Source organism: Hibiscus syriacus, unplaced genomic scaffold (genome assembly GCF_006381635.1).
Source record: "Hibiscus syriacus cultivar Baekdansim isolate YM2019G1 unplaced genomic scaffold, ASM638163v2 tig00116954_pilon, whole genome shotgun sequence".
NCBI lineage: Eukaryota > Viridiplantae > Streptophyta > Magnoliopsida > Malvales > Malvaceae > Hibiscus > Hibiscus syriacus.
In genome coordinates, this window is record NW_024063483.1 from 1182158 (window position 1) to 1200139 (window position 17982).

The window sequence follows — 17982 nt, forward strand, 5'->3', positions numbered from 1 at the left end:
TATTTAAGAAAATTTGTCAATATTAATCAATAATTAATTAAAATTAAAGTTAAAAACAACAATAGAATATACAAATAATAAAAATTAAATATATAATTATATAAACTGCCATATTGATAATATGTCCTTTTGTGTAAAGAAAACTTGCTCTAAAGTTATACATCATCGTCCCGTTAACAATCTAGTGATATAATTGAAACTAAAACGAAAATTTAATATTATAATTAGATTAATTGAAAGTTTAGTTGCATGAACGATATAACATATAAAGTTAAGTGGTATGTCATGTAATTTACTCATATTTTCATTTAAAGTACCAACGCATATTATTATCATGAGCAGGGTCTATAGGGAAGCCAACTTCTTCGCTGCAATTTCAGCGAGTCGAGAAAGAAAAGTATGGACGCTACGCCCGACCGAAACGAATCATCGGGGAACATCGAAACCCTCAACTCATTTTACTCCAAATATACGAGTAAACGATTCTCCTCTTTGTTTTATTATTTTCCGTCAAATTTTCTCGAGAAAATCTCTAATCTGTTTCGCCAAACGCTTCTTCCCATCTCTACTAAACGTAGAGTTGGTCTCCCTCTCCCATTGCCTTCCAACACAGTCGACTCCGCTCGGTAAACGATTTCACCTCTCTTTCTTTTTTTCATTTTCATTCCTTTTTTAATTAATAGAAATGAGTTTTGAATTTGATAATTGATTTTTTTACATCCAGGACGACAACAGAGGCATCGAGAATTTATGAATTTTAAATGATATAAGGGATCGTTTCATTTCGAACTTGCATAAAATTCAAGAGAATTTGCAATTTTGGCTGTCTATAGCTGAGGTAATGCACTTTGAATGAGTTTGATCATTAAGTTTTTTTTGTTAACATAATTTCTAAATATAATTATATGATATGCAGTTTTTCTTTCTTTCTGTGAAATACTTGTGTAACGAGTAGTGTAGCATATAGTTAATCGAAGCTTATAACATAGTTGTTACAAAGCAAAACAAATCCATAATTGCTAAAAAGTGGGGAAATGACTAAAATGCAGCTTTGTCCATAACATATTAATCTGAAGAAATTTTTAGGGATCTAATGCAAGGAAAGTTTACTTTATGATTTTCGAACTCATGCGTGAAGCTGTCACTGATGGAACAGCTATGGAAAATCATTCCCATTCTGCATCCGCGTGCATCTCTGAAAGGATTGCTGTCTTATCTTCACTATGGTGTTCTCTTGCTGATTTTCTGGCTCAGGTTTGGTCCTTCTTATTCTAGTTTCATACCGTCTTGATGCATTTTAACCATGATAAGGAAACCTGTCATCTGCTGACACACTTCGCAGTTGTACTGTTTTTCCCTCACTTAGGAAGTCAAACCTCCAAAAGCTATAGATAGACTTAACACTAAGGTTTAAGTAGTTCGTTAGGCTTGATAACTGTACATATTGGCATTGTTGTTTTGTTTTGTCAGATGTGATTACTCAAGGATTCATTGCTTGTTTTCTTGAATAGTTTTATGTGGAAGTTGAAAAATGTGGAGAGGAGATAATAAAAGATCCAGAGAAGTCATTTTCCTCAATAGTGTGCATTCTTAATAGCTTATTTTCCAAGTGGGAGGCATCAATTGGTCATCTTCATGCATTGCGTCAGGTATATATTTCTATAATTGCTTTTCTTTTGCAATGCTTTCACTCTTTTGCAGAGCATTTCAGACTTGCAGCTATGATTAGCTTGTTAAGAACGTGTATGTTCCAATTTTCATGTAAAACTAAGCAGAGTCGTTCTGTTGACGGAACCTATTCCTTTTCTCTACTATTTGAGAGATTTCCAGAAGTCAATCAGGAAGGGTCTCCATGGACAAATTGTGAAACTAATGATGTTATCAACTTGGTCTGTCGGAATCTACAGGAACTGGACTCTTACTTAGCTCTCATGGTAATGATCCTTTTATCTTTAATCCTTGTCATAATAAAACAAACATTATTTTACTAACTAATGATTAGCTTGATCATTTACGGTTCTTGCATTTGATCTTCAATATAGTTTCAGATTTGTTGCTTATTTTCATACCATGCTTTTAGGTAGCTAAACACCAAAAACCAAGTAAAGTAACTCGTTACTGGATCCGGTATACATGTGGTGCAGTTGGCCTTTCGGTTTGTTCTTTCTGGCTCCTACGACATAGCCTTCTGATGGGAAGTTCTGACATTGACATCTGGATTCATGAAGCAAGGGAATCTACAGTTAGCTCCTTTAATGACCATGTTGAGCAGCCGGTATGCATCATTGCCCTAATCTGATTACTCAGTTGTTCTTACATCTCTCCTGAAAGTCTTTAATTGGCCATTTTTATGAATGCTTTAGAATGCTGCCTGCTTTCATTGATGTTACTAAATTTATTGTCAGCTTTTGGCAATTAGAGATGAACTTTTGGATACATTTTAGAAAAGACATAAAGGTGTTATGAACATGGAGGAAGTGCAGTTGACTTCCAATTCTCTCCACAGGTTAAGTTTTCTTCCCGTGCATTCACGAATATTGAATCAAAATTAGTAGCAAGGGAATCCCTTTTCCAATTTTCCTTTCCTTTTTCCTTTTTTTTCATCTATGCAGGAAGTATGCCTATGTGAAACTACATGGTTCCGGATTCTAGGCTGCTAGATTATTTAGAACTAGGATATAAATTCAGAGAATATACCTAACAGTCCTAATCATGTTACTAGAATTTGTTCAAACTTTTGAGAAAAATGAATGGGACAGAGGTTTAAGGATAAAGAAGGGCTACTGTCTAGTCCAAAGTCCAATCGGCCCCTATGTGTACAAAAAAGATTTGTACTCACCACTCTAATCTTTGCTTGAGATATGAAAAACAAAGGACGTTTGGTTCTAAGTTGCTTGATATTTGTTTTATTTGGCTTTAATTTCTTTTCCACTACCATTTAATCTTTTCTTGTTTTATGGTGATTGGATGTAATGAAGTTTTTTTTCATTCAAAGGCAATTGCTCTATTATTGAAAGCCTTGCAAAATGCTTTTTCTGAACATAGCTGCTTTCTGGTTTGCAGAATGTTATTGACTTTCAGTGAGCAAACAAAAGGTAAAGAATTTCCAAAGAATGCATCAGATCAGGAAATGCTTGAGATTGTTATGTCAAGGTGTAACTTTCTTTCTAATATTATGGTAATCCTAATCATGTTTGCACTTAATGACTTATGATACATGCCTTATGGGTGAAATTTAAACCTGTTCTTTTGTTTGGTATTTTACATGTATGAAAGCTTTAGGTGCAAAAATTGCTCTAGACCAAAACGATAAGTAATAGTAAGTTTTTATAAATGCCAATACAGCTGAAATAGTCTTGCATTCTCAATTTTCATTTTCCCGTTCATACTTTGACACGATTCCAGAATAAATATGTTCCTCTTTTTTCATGTTCATACTTCGACATAATTCCCGAATAAATATGTTCCTTTGATTGTTAATATGATATATTGCTTTAATTGAACTCCCATGGTGTGGTTTATATCTCTTAGTGTGGAAAATTTCTTCTTTGAGAGGAACTCTAATTCATTGGGATTAATAATGTAGATATGAAAAGGAACTTATCAATCCTATCCAGAATCTTCTCCAGGGAGAGCTTGCTCGTGCTCTGCTCATCCAGGTAATGCCCATTATTTTTACCATGCAGTTGCCTCCCTTTATTCTGGTTGCTTAGCCTCATGCCTTTTCCACTGCAGGTTCAGAAGTTAAAACTGGATATTGAGATGTGAGTTCAACACCAGCTTTTTCCAACATAGATGCTTAAATATTATTGCCATTGCGGTTTATTTCAATTCTCATTGTTCTTACTTCTTATGATGCTCATTGAACTAGGGCAATGCTTGAACTGGATCAGATTCTCAGAGCAAATGAAATCAATTTTGCAATCCTTGCTGCCTTGCCAGCGTTCTTTCTGTCTCTTGGTCTGATCGTAGCCGTGCATGCATGGTTTATACAGGTCTGACCACTTTAAAACTATACAATATGTTATTAATTTTCTTAAGTAAATTCCATTTGTTGATCACTATAGGAAGGGACAAGATACTAGGTTAGTGATGTCACTGTTTAGATGGTTATACAAATTTATATTGCCACACTATCTATTCAACATTGAACTTCCAGCATACTTATATGCCTTCTAAAGCATTCTTTGTCTCCTGGTCTTTTAGTAGCCATGCATGCATGATTTAGACAAGCATGCACACTTTGAAGCTATACGATATGTTATCTAATTAATTTTTTAAAGTAAATTCCATTTGTTGATCCCTATAGGAGGGGATAAGATGCTGTGTTAGTGATGGCACTGTTCAGATGGTCATACAAATTTATAGTGTCACACTATTGTTTCAACCTCGAACTTCTTGCATCTATGTATGCTTTCTAAAGTACTGTTTAGATGGTTGGTCAATTTTATAGTGCCACACTATCTTTTCAACCTTGAATTTCCTGCACATATATATGCTTTCTGAAGTTTAGAATATTTGACCTGTGGTTTCTTGGTCATGAGTGACTAAACTTCCATTAAAGAGTGTTTCCACGGACGGGGTAGAAGCCCTCAAATAATATAAGGTTTTCACGAGGCTGATCTTGAGCCGCCATCCCAGCACAAATATCCTCAGGGCAGCAAAGTATGCCTATTAATAAGCAAATTATTGTTTCCTTTCTCATGTTTCTCATGGTTTTGTTATTGTAATCATGATACTAAAGCAGAAGGCAGGGGAAGAATTGCTCGTATTCAAAGGAGGCTAATGATTTTGGAGAGAAGACAATTTTGCAGTACCAGACTTGCATGGACCAAGGGCTGGTAAGAACCTTATCATTCAATTTAGTGCTTGAATGCTCCTGATTAATTTCTCTTTTTCCCTTATCCACGTAGGCTTTTTTTTATTATCATTTAGCAGTATTTGAAAAACAAAGGGCCTTGAAAAACAAAGAACCTGAAGTTTGTTCATTATTCATTAACTGTTGTTTGTGAGGAATAAACGAGATTGAGTTGACATCTTCAGTTCTTCTCGTATCGTGGCAGTGGGGAGAATTGGAAGCAACTTTCGTTCTTGCCATTGGCTCTGATTGTTTTTTTGTTTTTGTTTTCTGAATGCATATTCACCCTCTAAATATCGTTATATCATTTGTTAGCTAGTGTGATTTCATATGCTCTCGATATGTTTGTGCATTGGTATTTTTGTAGATTAGGCACCCTTTATTTGTATTTACTTTTAGCATGCTGCATTCGGTCTTTCTAATGAAGGATTAGAATACTGCTGAACTACAACTCTTTTGTCTGACTAAACCAAATTTCCTTTTGCTTTGACTCGATACCGCATATACCAATATTTCTCCCACGTCTATGTTCCAATGAGAGCTAAAAGAGATGACATATTTGCCGCTCCTTTTCAGGAAAATGATACACAAAGCATGTTTGGGTTGCCGATTTATTGTCTAGATCGCTTATACCATTCTGTCAGAAGACATGCTAAGTCAACCGGCGAATGGCAGAGGTTGGTTGATTTATGTATTTCTCAAATGATTTAAAAGTTTATCTACTTGCGCCTTGTTTCAGCTTTTTAGTTGTAGAATGATTTGGGTAAGCCCGGTCTTCAAACTTCTCACAAGCTAATCGTGACGGCACGATTGGAACGCTTGTACGACTGTTTGCTTCCTTCCCTAAAACACCACTAGATCTCTACTTTGTAGGGGGTTGCTTGATTTTCATCCCAACTTTTAGATGATTAAGGTTCGAACTTCGGTGTGAATTTTCCTGATATATCTTTGACATGGGTATGGCAGTTTTTTTTTAATATTTTTTGCAAGGATTTTAGGTCATATCTTCGTGTCCATGACTGAACATGTCTGAAATGCTCTCAAACACGAGAGCTCGAGATATAAAGAATCGAAATAACATAGATTATGTTTTTTTTTTTACGGATTTGAATATCTGCACTGATTAATATCTTTTAAGGTTTCAGATTTTTTTTTTTAGTTTAGGATAAATATATGGTAATATTTGTTTAAAGACTCTCAACCATTTGATAGTTAATACTCACACTCTTACACATGTAATGTTTGAATCCAAGACTTTAAAAGATAATAACAATCCTTTAATCAGGTTTCGGATTTGAATATTGTAAATAGAGAAATTAGACTGTATACTATTTTGACCCTAAATCTTTAGAGTATATTTGGTTCACGGAATGTCAGATTACCATTGGGAATAAAAGATTACCAAGGAATAGGATTACTAGGACTGTTGTATTTTCTGTTTGGTTGGTTTATTAGGAATGTAAGATTACCGTGTTTAGTTAAAGGAATAAAAGATTATTGGAATGTATATTTAACCAAATTGTCGTTATTAAATATTTATTTTTTTAATAAGTTGGAAAATATTTATATATTTTCTTTAAAAAATTTAAATTTATAAAATTTATATAATTTTTTTTACAAAATTGAAAATATAAAAAGGTTTAATGAAATGGTAAAATTTTATTTTAACCCCTGAATTTCATATAAAATTTTAATTATAAACTTTTTTTTGTAAATCTAAAATAGTTTAAGGATAAATTTATAATTTAACCTTCGTAGAATTTTTATTATTCAATGGCAGAATAATGATATTTTTGAAAGAAAAAAAATTAAGGGCATTTTAGTCCAAAACGTTGGTAATCCAACAATACCTAAAGAAAGAGAAGTAATGACATTCCCGGTAATATACTTCAAAAAATTCACTATTGGTAATGTAAGATTACCGGGAATGACATTCTCGGCTAACCAAAAGGGAGAATGTGGATTTCATTCCCATGGGAATCTCACATTCCCCCAACCAAACACACGGTTAACTTGTGTTGGAATACATGACAAGTTAAAATTAAACCAATTTATAAACATACATACGAAAACTTCTTAACTTTTAGTTTTGAAGTTTTCTTAGTTAAATACTTGAAAACAAGGCTTTGTTTAAAAGTCTTGAGAAGGTCAAATGTATTGAATATATGCTGAAAAGACCTAAACTGTAGTTTAATTTTTTTAGGACTAAACATAAAACTTGACCAATTTGATTGAAGGGCCCCGAAACCCTGACTGCCTCTTGAATTCACCATTGATCGTCACGGGTGGGGCGTGCTTGGAATTGAAATAGGAGGTGTTTATGGGGTTTATTTTAATTTCAGATAAATTATAAATTCCATCATTATTTTTATTTTTATTTTGATCATATTTGATTTAATTATTTAGTTTTTAAATTGTTTATGTTTCAAATACTTTTGGTTACATCATAAATTAAAATAATAAGATGATATGATTTATTTTATTAATATGTTATTTTCATGTGATTTTTTTAATGTTATTGTGATAAAAAAAAATAAAGCACGAGAAGAAAAAACAAAACAAAATAACAAAAGATGGAGTGTTTCATGAATCCATTCGTATGTGACTGTAGTATGATGTAATATAAATATGAAATGTGAACAATTAAAACTCAAATATTATGATGGATTTATGACGATTTGAGTTTGCTTTCGAAGGTTATAATGGTGGGTGGGTTTCTTCCGGAAATGGGAAGTAATATAGCTTCATTCGAGCTATATCCAATAATAAAGTTTAAAGAACAAGAAATTGAAACGTTTAAAAATAGACTCGTGAAGTTCGAGTTTGTTTTCTTAGTATAAGGACCATAAATTTGTATTTATGAAGGCAAAATAAGTTTAGTAAAAATTCACCAATCAACGGTCGGTGTGATTGGAATCTAGATAGATGAAAAGAAAAAAGAGAAGGAAAAAAAGAGTTTTATAGGGATCCAAAATAATAGAGTAAATTTTATATTTTCAAAATGATATTGATTTAGAGTAAATTAAATTTCTTAAAACGATACCATTTTGACGTAGTTTGTCATGACACATCATCGTTAACTATTAAATGATAGAGTAATCAAATAGTGAACAATATAAAATTTAAATTATTAAGTTAAAAATTTTAAACTTTAATAATTAAAATAAAATTAGAATTAATGGATAAATTATATAATTTATTCCCTTTAAATATACAATGAATGATAATTTAATATTTAAATCTATTAATTACTCAAATGACACCCAATTCTCTAACTCTTGACAAGTAATCTTAACCTTCGACAATTGTTCCTTTGAATTAGGAAGCAGTAGCACAGAACAAACGAAAAAACAAGTTGCATACTTTATATAGACGTCATAATGAGCAGCTTTGGTTGGCCAGGCTAGCCTGCTGTATTTGACCCCTCAGTATTCCTTCCTTTGAATTACTCGTCGTATATGACGACTGATTGATTTCAACAGTGTTATTGCTTGCAGCACAGTCCCCTTACTTCCATGAAACGCTACGTCTCTAGAATCACCAACTGGCCCCTGCCCTTACCCTTCCGAAACTTCAATTCCTTCTGGGTATCTCTTCTTCTTCTTCTTCTTCAATGCTCTTTCATTTTTACCTTTCAAAACGTATTTTAATATACACAATTCCCATCACTGTTTGATTTGACAAATGAATGTCTAAATCAGATATTATTATTTATTATCACAAAACTGGGTTCCTTTGTCTTACTGAAATGTAATCTAAAACTGGGTTTAAATTTGATCAGGTGGATAAGAACTATAGGAATTTTGGTTCCAAGGCTATGGAGGATCTGATAAATGGTGAAGAAGTCAATGATAAGGAGAAAGGGAATCAAGTTTCTAATTTGTTGATTGATAGCTTTGGAAGGAAGCATAGTTATTTGAGAATCTCCTTGACGGAGGGTTGCAACCTCCGATGCCAGTACTGCATACCGGCGGATGGGGTGGAGCTAACGCCGTCGCCACAATTACTCAACGGCTACGAGATTCTTCATTTGGCTAATCTCTTTGTTACTGCCGGTGTCGAGAAGATACGTCTCACCGGCGGCGAACCAACCGTCCGGAAAGATATTCAGGACATTTGCTTGGATTTGTCGAGCTTGAAATTCTGGCTATCACTACTAATAGAATTACTCTTGCTAGGAAGGTTCCAGTGTTGAAACAATGTGGGGTTACAAATCTGAATATCAGCTTAGACACGCTTGTTCCTTCGAAATTTGAGTTTATGACTAGGCGTAAGGGACATCACAAGGTTATTGAATCCATTAATGCTGCCGTTGATCTTGGGTACAACCCTGTAAAAGTATGTTTTATACCCTTCTTATAACTCTTTTAGATTATGCTCTCTTGTTTTTTTTCTTTTTTCTCTTACGTTTTTAGTGTGTCTGGGTTTGTTTCTGCTTGCTTTCAGGTCAATTGTGTCGTTATGCGTGGATTTAATGATGATGAGATGTGTGATTTTGTCAACCTCACCCGCGATAAACCTATTAATGTTCGCTTCATCGAGTTCATGCCTTTCAATGGAAATGTATGGAATTTCAAGAAACTTGTGCCGCATGCGGATATGTTGGATATTTTGGTAAGGTACAGCTTTTATGGTTGATCTGGCCTTTGCACTTCACAGCTCATTTCTTGTTCTCTGTTACTCGACAGACGAAAAAGTTTCCGACCTTAAAGAGGCTGCATGATCATCCAACGGAGACAGCGAAGAATTTTCAGATTGATGGACACATGGGGACTGTATCTTTCGTTACATCAATGACTAACCATTTTTGTGCTGGTTGTAATAGATTGAGACTTTTGGCTGATGGCAACTTAAAAGTACGTCTCTTTGGTCCATCAGAGGTGAGCCTTTATGGTTATTCTTTTTCTTTTGTTTTGTAAATGCAGTAGTTAAACTTGTTAAATTTGTCACTAAATATATTAGGCCAGACTATTGAAAATTTATATTGTGCTTGAAGTTCTCTGTTTTACACCCTCTAGAGTTAAATGTTGATATGTTCTTCATTGGTTAGCCATTCTGCTTTTGATGTTTCTTTCGATATCTTCCTTACTAGTGTTGATTTCCCTCAGGTTAGCTTAAGAAATCCTCTTCGTTCTGGTGCTGCTGACGTGGAACCTAGAGAAATAATCGCAGCAGCGGTATGCTTACTGCTTAACAACACTTGTTTTTCCTAAGCTGTTACTTGATTACACTGTGTTTCAAAAATTGTTACCATACAATGACAATGACTGCTTTTTTCTTGTTTCCATGTTTCTCCTGAGCTTTTGATTCAAGGGCCTATTATTTTGATTATCATGCTCTATCTCTTATATCTCTTTTGGGAGTTGGAGGGAGGTTTGATTGTTTTTACTGTAGATGAGTGGTGGCTAATTGATTAGTTATGGTAGCATCGATTTATGCTGAGGAAGGTATTAGTCTTCTTTCATTCTCTTATCTATTACTATTTGCATGTACGTTTTTCTTTGTTGGTTCAGGTTAAGAGGAAGAAAGCTGCGCATGCTGCAATGTTTTACATTGCAAAGACGGCAAATAGACCGATATTACACATTGGCGGCTAAGGTACGTAACAGTTAACATCCATATATAATGTAGCTTGGTTTCCTTTTTGTTGATCATATTTTCAGTTCTTGCCCATAGAGTTTGAACAATTATAGTGCTTTTTAAAGTAAGATTTTCTTTCTGGTTTGGTACTCTGGTTCGTCTGTATGGCTCACAGTAGGTTGAACAATTATCTTTTGGAGATTCAATGTAAAGAGCAGAGTTCAATCACTTTACCCCATGTGAGATGCATTATTTGAGACTAGGAATTAAGAAATATCAGCCATGTTAGAGTTGGATAAGATTGGCTTCTCTCACATGATTGACAAACGAATACAGCTGTTCAAGCATTTTCTGTCTAGTTTTTACATCTGTTGAACATTCAAAGAGTCGCATTGTTCTTATCACCCAAAATTTCATCAAATTCAAGCAGCTGTTCAAGCATTTTCTGTCTGGTTTATACATAGCTTGAACATCAAAGAATCCCATTTCTCTTATCACCTAAAATTTCATTGAATTCCAGCCTCTTATACCGGCAACAAACTGACATATTAGAACCCCACCCCCTCCCTCCCTGGTACTTCACTCGACTCTTTATGACCCTTGAACATTTCATTTGCATGTTTCAACACTTTTAAAATCAGGGTAGTTTGGAGGTTTCGAGCGAGAGTCATATTGTCCAATAGCGTCAGTTGTCTCCTAAGGCATCTAATCTAAACTTTGCAACATTGAATGGAATCCTTGATATCGACTGGTTTCTTCTCTTTGCTTCTTGCATGTCTGGTATTCACTTGCTTCAGTGTCCCTTGCTTTCTTCATCTGAACTTACGCCCCGTTGTTGAATGGCAAATTTGATATCAAGGATAATGTGCACTAAAAATCACATTCAGTAGGGTTTTTTATGGGAGGCACATGTTCATCTATCTTGGTTCACCATGTATTGTACAATGTTGGTGAACTTGAATTGCTGCAAAGGTGGTTTGGATTTTCATGTTAAGAAACAGATCAAAATCGGATAAGATGTATTGAAATCAAGGTAAAGTACACCAGAGGTCACTTAACTATGTTCAAATGATCATTTTAGCCATTGGACTTTCAAAAGTTATACAATAATCTTTAATTACCTTACCCTATTGAAATCAATCCAACAATTCAGTTTTTTACTGTTTCTGTTTGATGTTCTGGAAAGCTATTGGACTTTTGAAGCATTTAGGAACTCATAATAAAGAGACTTGCATTTTTCTTAGATGTGGTTCAAAGCCATTGGACTTTCAAAAGTTATACAATAATCTTAGATGTGGTTGAATTTCCTGACGAAAAGTTTTGTTGTAACTTCTTTTTACTGTGTTTAAGGCCCCTTTTAGCATTGAGGTTGACACGGCGTTTGATCTCGAAAGCTCTACTTTATCAAAATCTCGATGCTAAATGTGTACACAACATGATCATATGTATTTTTTTCTTTAAAATTTACCAAATAAAATAATGTAACATTCTATGATACTAAATTACTAATACCATGGAGGATTAAACTGAAATATTTTAAAATCTAAATATCAATACAAGTCTGAAGAAATTTAATGCAGTTAACCCAAATTTTATTTGTTCATAGTGATTTCTTCTGAAGGAAGAAAATGCAAAGTCTCCACAAGGAAGTTCACAATGAAGACTTTGATAACGTATATATACAATCAATTCACAGCCTAGAAACTGAAGGGAATAACAATGTCAATCGCATGGTACTTAGTACACCGGAAATAACATCAGGGTAACCTTCACAAACCAAAGCTATCATAACAAATCTCACAAATCATTCCCTGCACAAAAACCGAGCTAAACACTAATGTCCGGAACGACCCTACGGTTCTCTCAATTTCTTTTGCTCAACCCAAATCTTAATGTATACCACAAAGTTTTGATTCAAGTCTTGGGCGTCCCTGGTGCATGCATTGAAAGGGAGTAAAAGGGCCAAAACGTATTAGATCTGGACCTCAGAATATCTATTATTACGTTTACACCAACATATATACTGAGGGATCGGTCCATCTTTTCGAATAACCCAGGGTTGCTTGGCTACAACATTCAAAGTCATTCTCTCTTTCGGGTCTGGAAAACAAAAGGGTTAAAATTTTCACGATCACCAAGAAGAGCAAAGTCCGGAGATAAATAGATGGTAGGGGCAATCAATAAAAAATATCTCAGAAACAAATATTTCACTAACCTTTGCAGAGAAGTCCTTCTAGTAAGTTCCTCAACTCCGGGTTCAATTTATTTGGCAGGATTAAAGGGTTATGAACAATCTGCAGAAAGAAAATGAACAGTGTAACTGTTGGCTTTGGGAGAGATAAAAAGGTAAAAGAGATAATGTGTGGATGCCATTGCGTACCTTGTCATACGTATCCTGGAGCGTTTCACCAAGAAACGGATATTTTCCAAGTACCATGCAGTACAAAGTAACTCCTACAGCCCAAGTGTCTGCAGCTCTTCCGTGATACGTTGAACCTGTTGATTGATCTCGGGCATGGTAAAAACAAACACAAAATATGTTCTTTATCTATCTCCCTGATACTAAAGCCTAGTTTCAGCTAACAGAGGAAACACTAACCTAGACAACACTCGGGCGCAGTGAATACAGGAGTCCCAGGAGAACGGCGAAGCTCATCATTGTCATCCTAAAGAAATAAAATGATTATGCAGAAACAGTAATTAATTCCACCGAGAACAAAACAACATTTTGAAGTTCAACGGTGAGAGAAAACAGAATAATTGGGGGGAAAGAGAATGGAAACTATCAGGGATAATGTTATGCTAAACTTCAAGCAAATCTTTTCAAGTCTTATCCATACAAACTTATACTAAACTTGGAACTTATTAAACAATTGCACGGAATCTACCAAATACTTGTGTACACCACACTTCTGCACTAATTCATGTCCAAAGAAAACTGTCTATTAACAGAATTTGTGATTCACATAATTATAATTCAAATAATAAACAGTAAAAAAGATAAAAGATAAAAAAGGTGGTTCAGAAAGAGACAATTTCAGTATAATACTCTCATTCAAGTCATACTTTGAGGGAATTTATGGGTGAGGTAGAACAATTACCTCAAACACCTGGCTGACACTGAAATCCCCTATCTTCACCGTACCCGTGCTAGTAATCAACAAATTATCAGGTTTTATATCTCCATGCACGATATTCTGTTTTTAGAAGAAATGACATTAGTTAGCAAAGTAAACTAGCAAGTTAACAAGTAAAAGATTATTTTATTATCTGCAAACAAGATGTTCCGCATGAAACATAAATTCATGGGATGATGTGCAAACTTTCGTCACCGTAACAAGGACAAACAAGTCAAAACTCCAACATCAAAAGCCTTCATCATCAGAACATCGAAAAGCAAGGTATCAAACAAGCACACACACACACATATATATATATATATATCATAGATAAAAAGAACTGGCAAACTTTGTTCTTTAGGGATGTTGCTCCTTCAATAACCATGTTTTTGTTTACATGAAGATACAAGTAAAGAAAAACTAAGACAATAAGAAAACAAATTAGTCTTCTCTACATATGTTCAGAGTAAACTTTATCATGTTTATCTAAGGGATAAAGCAACTTTTAGTCCTTGACAACTTTTCCCATTTTAGTCCGACTGCCACATCATTAGAAGGATTAAAAAAGAGCCAAAATCCAAGTTTAGAGACCAATATGGACTAAAAAAAGTTCATGGACCAAGTTGAGGAACTTGTCAAGTTCAGAGACTAAAAGTTGCCTTATCCCTTTATCTAACCAAGTATTTAGTTGGACATATCACACAAAAAGCACACCCTGATAGAGAACTAAAATATATGCAAAAAATTGAAACCACTCACAAAAGTTGGTTCTTAAATCATACGTGATCATGGAGGTACATAAGTCCAGATACTATATCTCGCACATACTTCCTAGCAGTATCTTCACCAAGCCTTCCTGGAGGTCCAGAATCATCGCAAACCCATTTGCTTTCCACATACTCAAGAACTGAATAAAGAGAATGGGACAGGCAATAATGAGGGTAACTCAATAACTTGTTTAAACACACCATTAGGTGAAAAGTTAATATATATACCCATGTAGAATTGATCCATGCTTGGGTCATCCATCACCTCAATGAGATTGACTATATTGGGATGTTCCAATACTTTCATAATTAGAACCTACAAGGGAAATGGATCAGATAAAAATGGGCACTGATCCAAAATAAAAAGTACTCATTTAAAAGGTCGAAATTAAGGCAGCTCTTTCCACAAAAAGTACTCCTTAAAATTCTTCCAACACCTCTCTTTCCTAAAAGAGATTAACTAAATAGCATTACAAATTCTCTCTTGTTTTCCCTCATCTTTGTGAATGGAAAAAAATACAAGTGCCAAGACGTTAAACCAACAATAATTTGAGTTTTCGTTAGACTTCAGTGTTTTTCCCCCCGAAATAAAGGGGATGGAGACCTGAGGTACTTCCAGTTCATTTAAAGCAAAATTAGCGAAGGATAAAAACCTTTAAAAATGAGAAGTGAACCAAATCAGAATAAGAACAAAAGAATAAACCAATGACACAGTTCATGAGCTCTCCAGAGCTTTGAATTAACTACAGAGTCTGATCCATCGTATATAAGAGTGATTATATCAGAGAGAAAAAATAATAGCAAGCCAATACCTCGCGAAAAACGTCACTCATTGCTGTCTCTGTAGGACCAACCCGTAGCTTTGACAACTGAGACTTATGAAAGGCCTGGGATTTAAATATAAAAAAAAACTCATAATTACAAGGTGAAACCATAATTAGGAATAAAATTGTAACAGATCCAGAAAACACCAAATATCATGTAACCTATAGCTATATGCACATAATTAAAATATAAAAAGTTTCTTTAATTTAAATGTTTCTAGTTTTCTAGTAAACAATAATGCAACTCCAAGTGGAGCCTGAAAGTAACCAAGTAAACTCAGCATTAAATTGCCTTAAAATATTCCAAGTGGGGCCTGAAAGTAACCACGTAAATTCAGCATCAAATAGCCTTAAAAAACTCATTCCGAGTAGTTACTTCCATTTTTACCCTCAAAGGGAACACTTCGTATTGAAACAATATACTAACCTTAATGGCATAGTGTTTCCCATCTACACTGTTTCGATATAGAACCTGCCAAGCAAGCAATCAGGATAGGTAAGTTTTGAATCCTTAAAGCAAATTATGTAACATGGTGTTTTACAATGATATCCTTACCACTTTTCCATAGCTACCAGAACCAATCTTGTATTCCCTCACATACTCATTAATCATCTTATTCCCATTGTCATCCTGAAAATGAAGTCAAGAATAAAAAATAAATTAGCAGAAGGGGCAAAAATACAATGAAATGAAGATTACTGGTGTAATTCCATAATTAGAAGCACAAAATATATCACACATGCTAAAGCACATCATCAAAACAACACTACTGTTGGTGTAAAGTGATAAGTCACCAGCCTCTTCCATGCATGTATAGAATTTGTAAGTTGATACAGATTGTAGCGTACTAATGATTATGCAGCACCAACAGTAGAGATAAACCGTATGTCATAAAATAGTAGAGTTAAATGGAGCTATACTAATTCTTTTCTACACTTACCTCTGACCGGACAATTTTGTTGGTTTCCTTTACAGGGAACTGCCTGCAAATCAAGCCATTGTCAAGTTTGAACCTCAAAATTTCTTCAGAATGCTTGGCACGGCTCGTAGACTCAACCTCATCTCCATGAACAGTGTTGGTAACCTCGCTGTTAGTGTCATATAAATAATCATCATCTTCTTCTATTTCTTCATCTAACAGAAGCTCCTGGGAAATTTGAAAGTTCGATCTACAGTTGGGCCTTGGTATCTTTCTGGGCTTTGCTGTGAAGCCGAAGCTGAAGCCAAAGCACTCACAACAACCCATTGCTCTAGCAAATGAAACACCCTTACTAAACATTTGAACACTCAAAACATTGAAAGTAGTAAATTGCTGCTACCAAGTCTCGGAATGATGAACAAAAAACCTTAAGCCTGGAAAGTGAGCATAAGATTAGGTCAATGGACAACCTATGACTTATCATAGAATTACCCATGGAAAATTTAGATTATGATAAACTTATACACATCCATATACTAAGTGAGGTGATATATTATTTGATTACAAATGTCAAAATTGTAACACAAAAGCATAATTGTTTCATTCAAAAAACTAAATTTACGTAATTTCAGTTTTTTTTTTAAATTTAATCATTCAAAAGAATTAAAAATCAAGAATTAGATATGAGATTAGCTATCAACTTAGGCTCTATACGGTTCTTGCTTTCGCTAGCATTCGAAACAGTGAAACAAAAACCTAAAATAATTTAAAGCGAAAACCAAATCCAATTACCTGATTTTAACGAGAGATAAAAAGGGGCTTGATGCCCTAATCAGCTATGCTATTGCAAAGGATGCCATTCAGCCAAGTGAAAGAAACAACTTTCAACATTAAACCCACAACGATTCTCACCCAACATAGCTAAGACTCCACTTTTTTTATACGTTGACCTTTTTTCTCCCCACAAACAAAAAAAAAAGTTAATTAAAAAAACTTCATCTGAATTTGATTTCTTTCAGTTAAAATGACAAGCCACCACGAAGACGAAGAAGAAACCTCCGTAGCGGCAACAAGAAGTAAGAAAGGGAAATCAAATTCGAAATGTTTGATCGAAAATTTGAAAAATGCCTACACTGACAATAATTTGAATTGTGAATCCCGGTGACTGTTTCGTTTTCTTCTTTTCAAAATCGAATAGGGGAAAATCAGCAAATCGAATAGTAAAAAGGAGGTTTTTCTTATTGGTTTTCGAAGGTGAATTAGAGAGAGGGCGTTTGGAGAAAAACAGTAAGCGCGTTGATAATGATCGGTGATTGTGTGCCGGGTCGGGTCAAGTTTGGTGTAGATAACAATTATCAACAAATATTTGTTTATTAAAACATTTTTTAACTTCTGTTTCCTCTCTTTTAAAACGTTAAACTAGGGTTGTTCATTTTTTTCGAATTAACCGACCGAATCGAATTAATTCGGTTAATTCGATCGGTTATCGAATTAGTTCGATCAGTTAACGGTTATTGATTTTTTGAATATTTGATTAACGGTTAATTCGATTCGAAATCGATTGATTAACCGAATTAACCCTTAAATGTTTTTTAATATTTTTTAATATTTTTTCACCTCATAATATGCTGCCCTCCACTTCCTTTATGTGCTCCTCAATTATTAATTTTTTTCTGCCTTGATTTGTGTAAGATATGGGCACGAGATGGGCAGGTGGAGCATCGCAAAAGTGTAGTGGAGCATGGGTGAAGCATAACTGCTCGTGTAAATTATTATCATTTCTCTTGTATTTCCTCCCTAATAAACCCTATGTTAATAACCCTTTAGTTTGTCAATTTAATGGTATTAGAATAGTTAGAACTTAAAACTTTAAATCATTTTGTCGTTATCGATAGACTGGACTCGGAACAGGAT

The 17982-nt window shown here is 34.4% G+C and overlaps 1 protein-coding gene and 2 pseudogenes across 2 annotated transcripts; 2 read left to right on the forward strand and 1 right to left on the reverse strand.

Moving 5' to 3' along the window:
- Positions 1-363: 363 nt before the first annotated feature.
- On the forward strand, positions 364-5744 carry LOC120189229 (annotated as a pseudogene).
- Positions 5745-8331: 2587 nt separating this feature from the next.
- LOC120189390 lies at positions 8332-11479 on the forward strand (annotated as a pseudogene).
- A 534-nt stretch (positions 11480-12013) lies between these two features.
- On the reverse strand, positions 12014-17371 carry LOC120189387 (serine/threonine-protein kinase GRIK1-like). Of its 2 annotated transcripts, none has more exons than XM_039192678.1 (12): positions 16861-17371; positions 16090-16399; positions 15705-15779; positions 15576-15620; positions 15137-15211; positions 14553-14640; positions 14340-14464; positions 13540-13635; positions 13038-13104; positions 12819-12934; positions 12654-12732; positions 12014-12538 (listed from the first exon to the last, which is right to left on the reverse strand). In XM_039192678.1, exons 2-12 carry the CDS (start codon positions 16393-16395, stop codon positions 12411-12413), a joined length of 1200 nt encoding a protein of 399 aa, XP_039048609.1. In that variant the 5' UTR covers positions 16396-16399; positions 16861-17371; the 3' UTR covers positions 12014-12410. The 2 variants fall into 2 exon arrangements, with proteins under 2 accessions (XP_039048609.1, XP_039048608.1); XM_039192677.1 differs by having other exon boundaries at positions 16090-16502.
- Between the last annotated feature and the right edge of the window lie 611 nt (positions 17372-17982).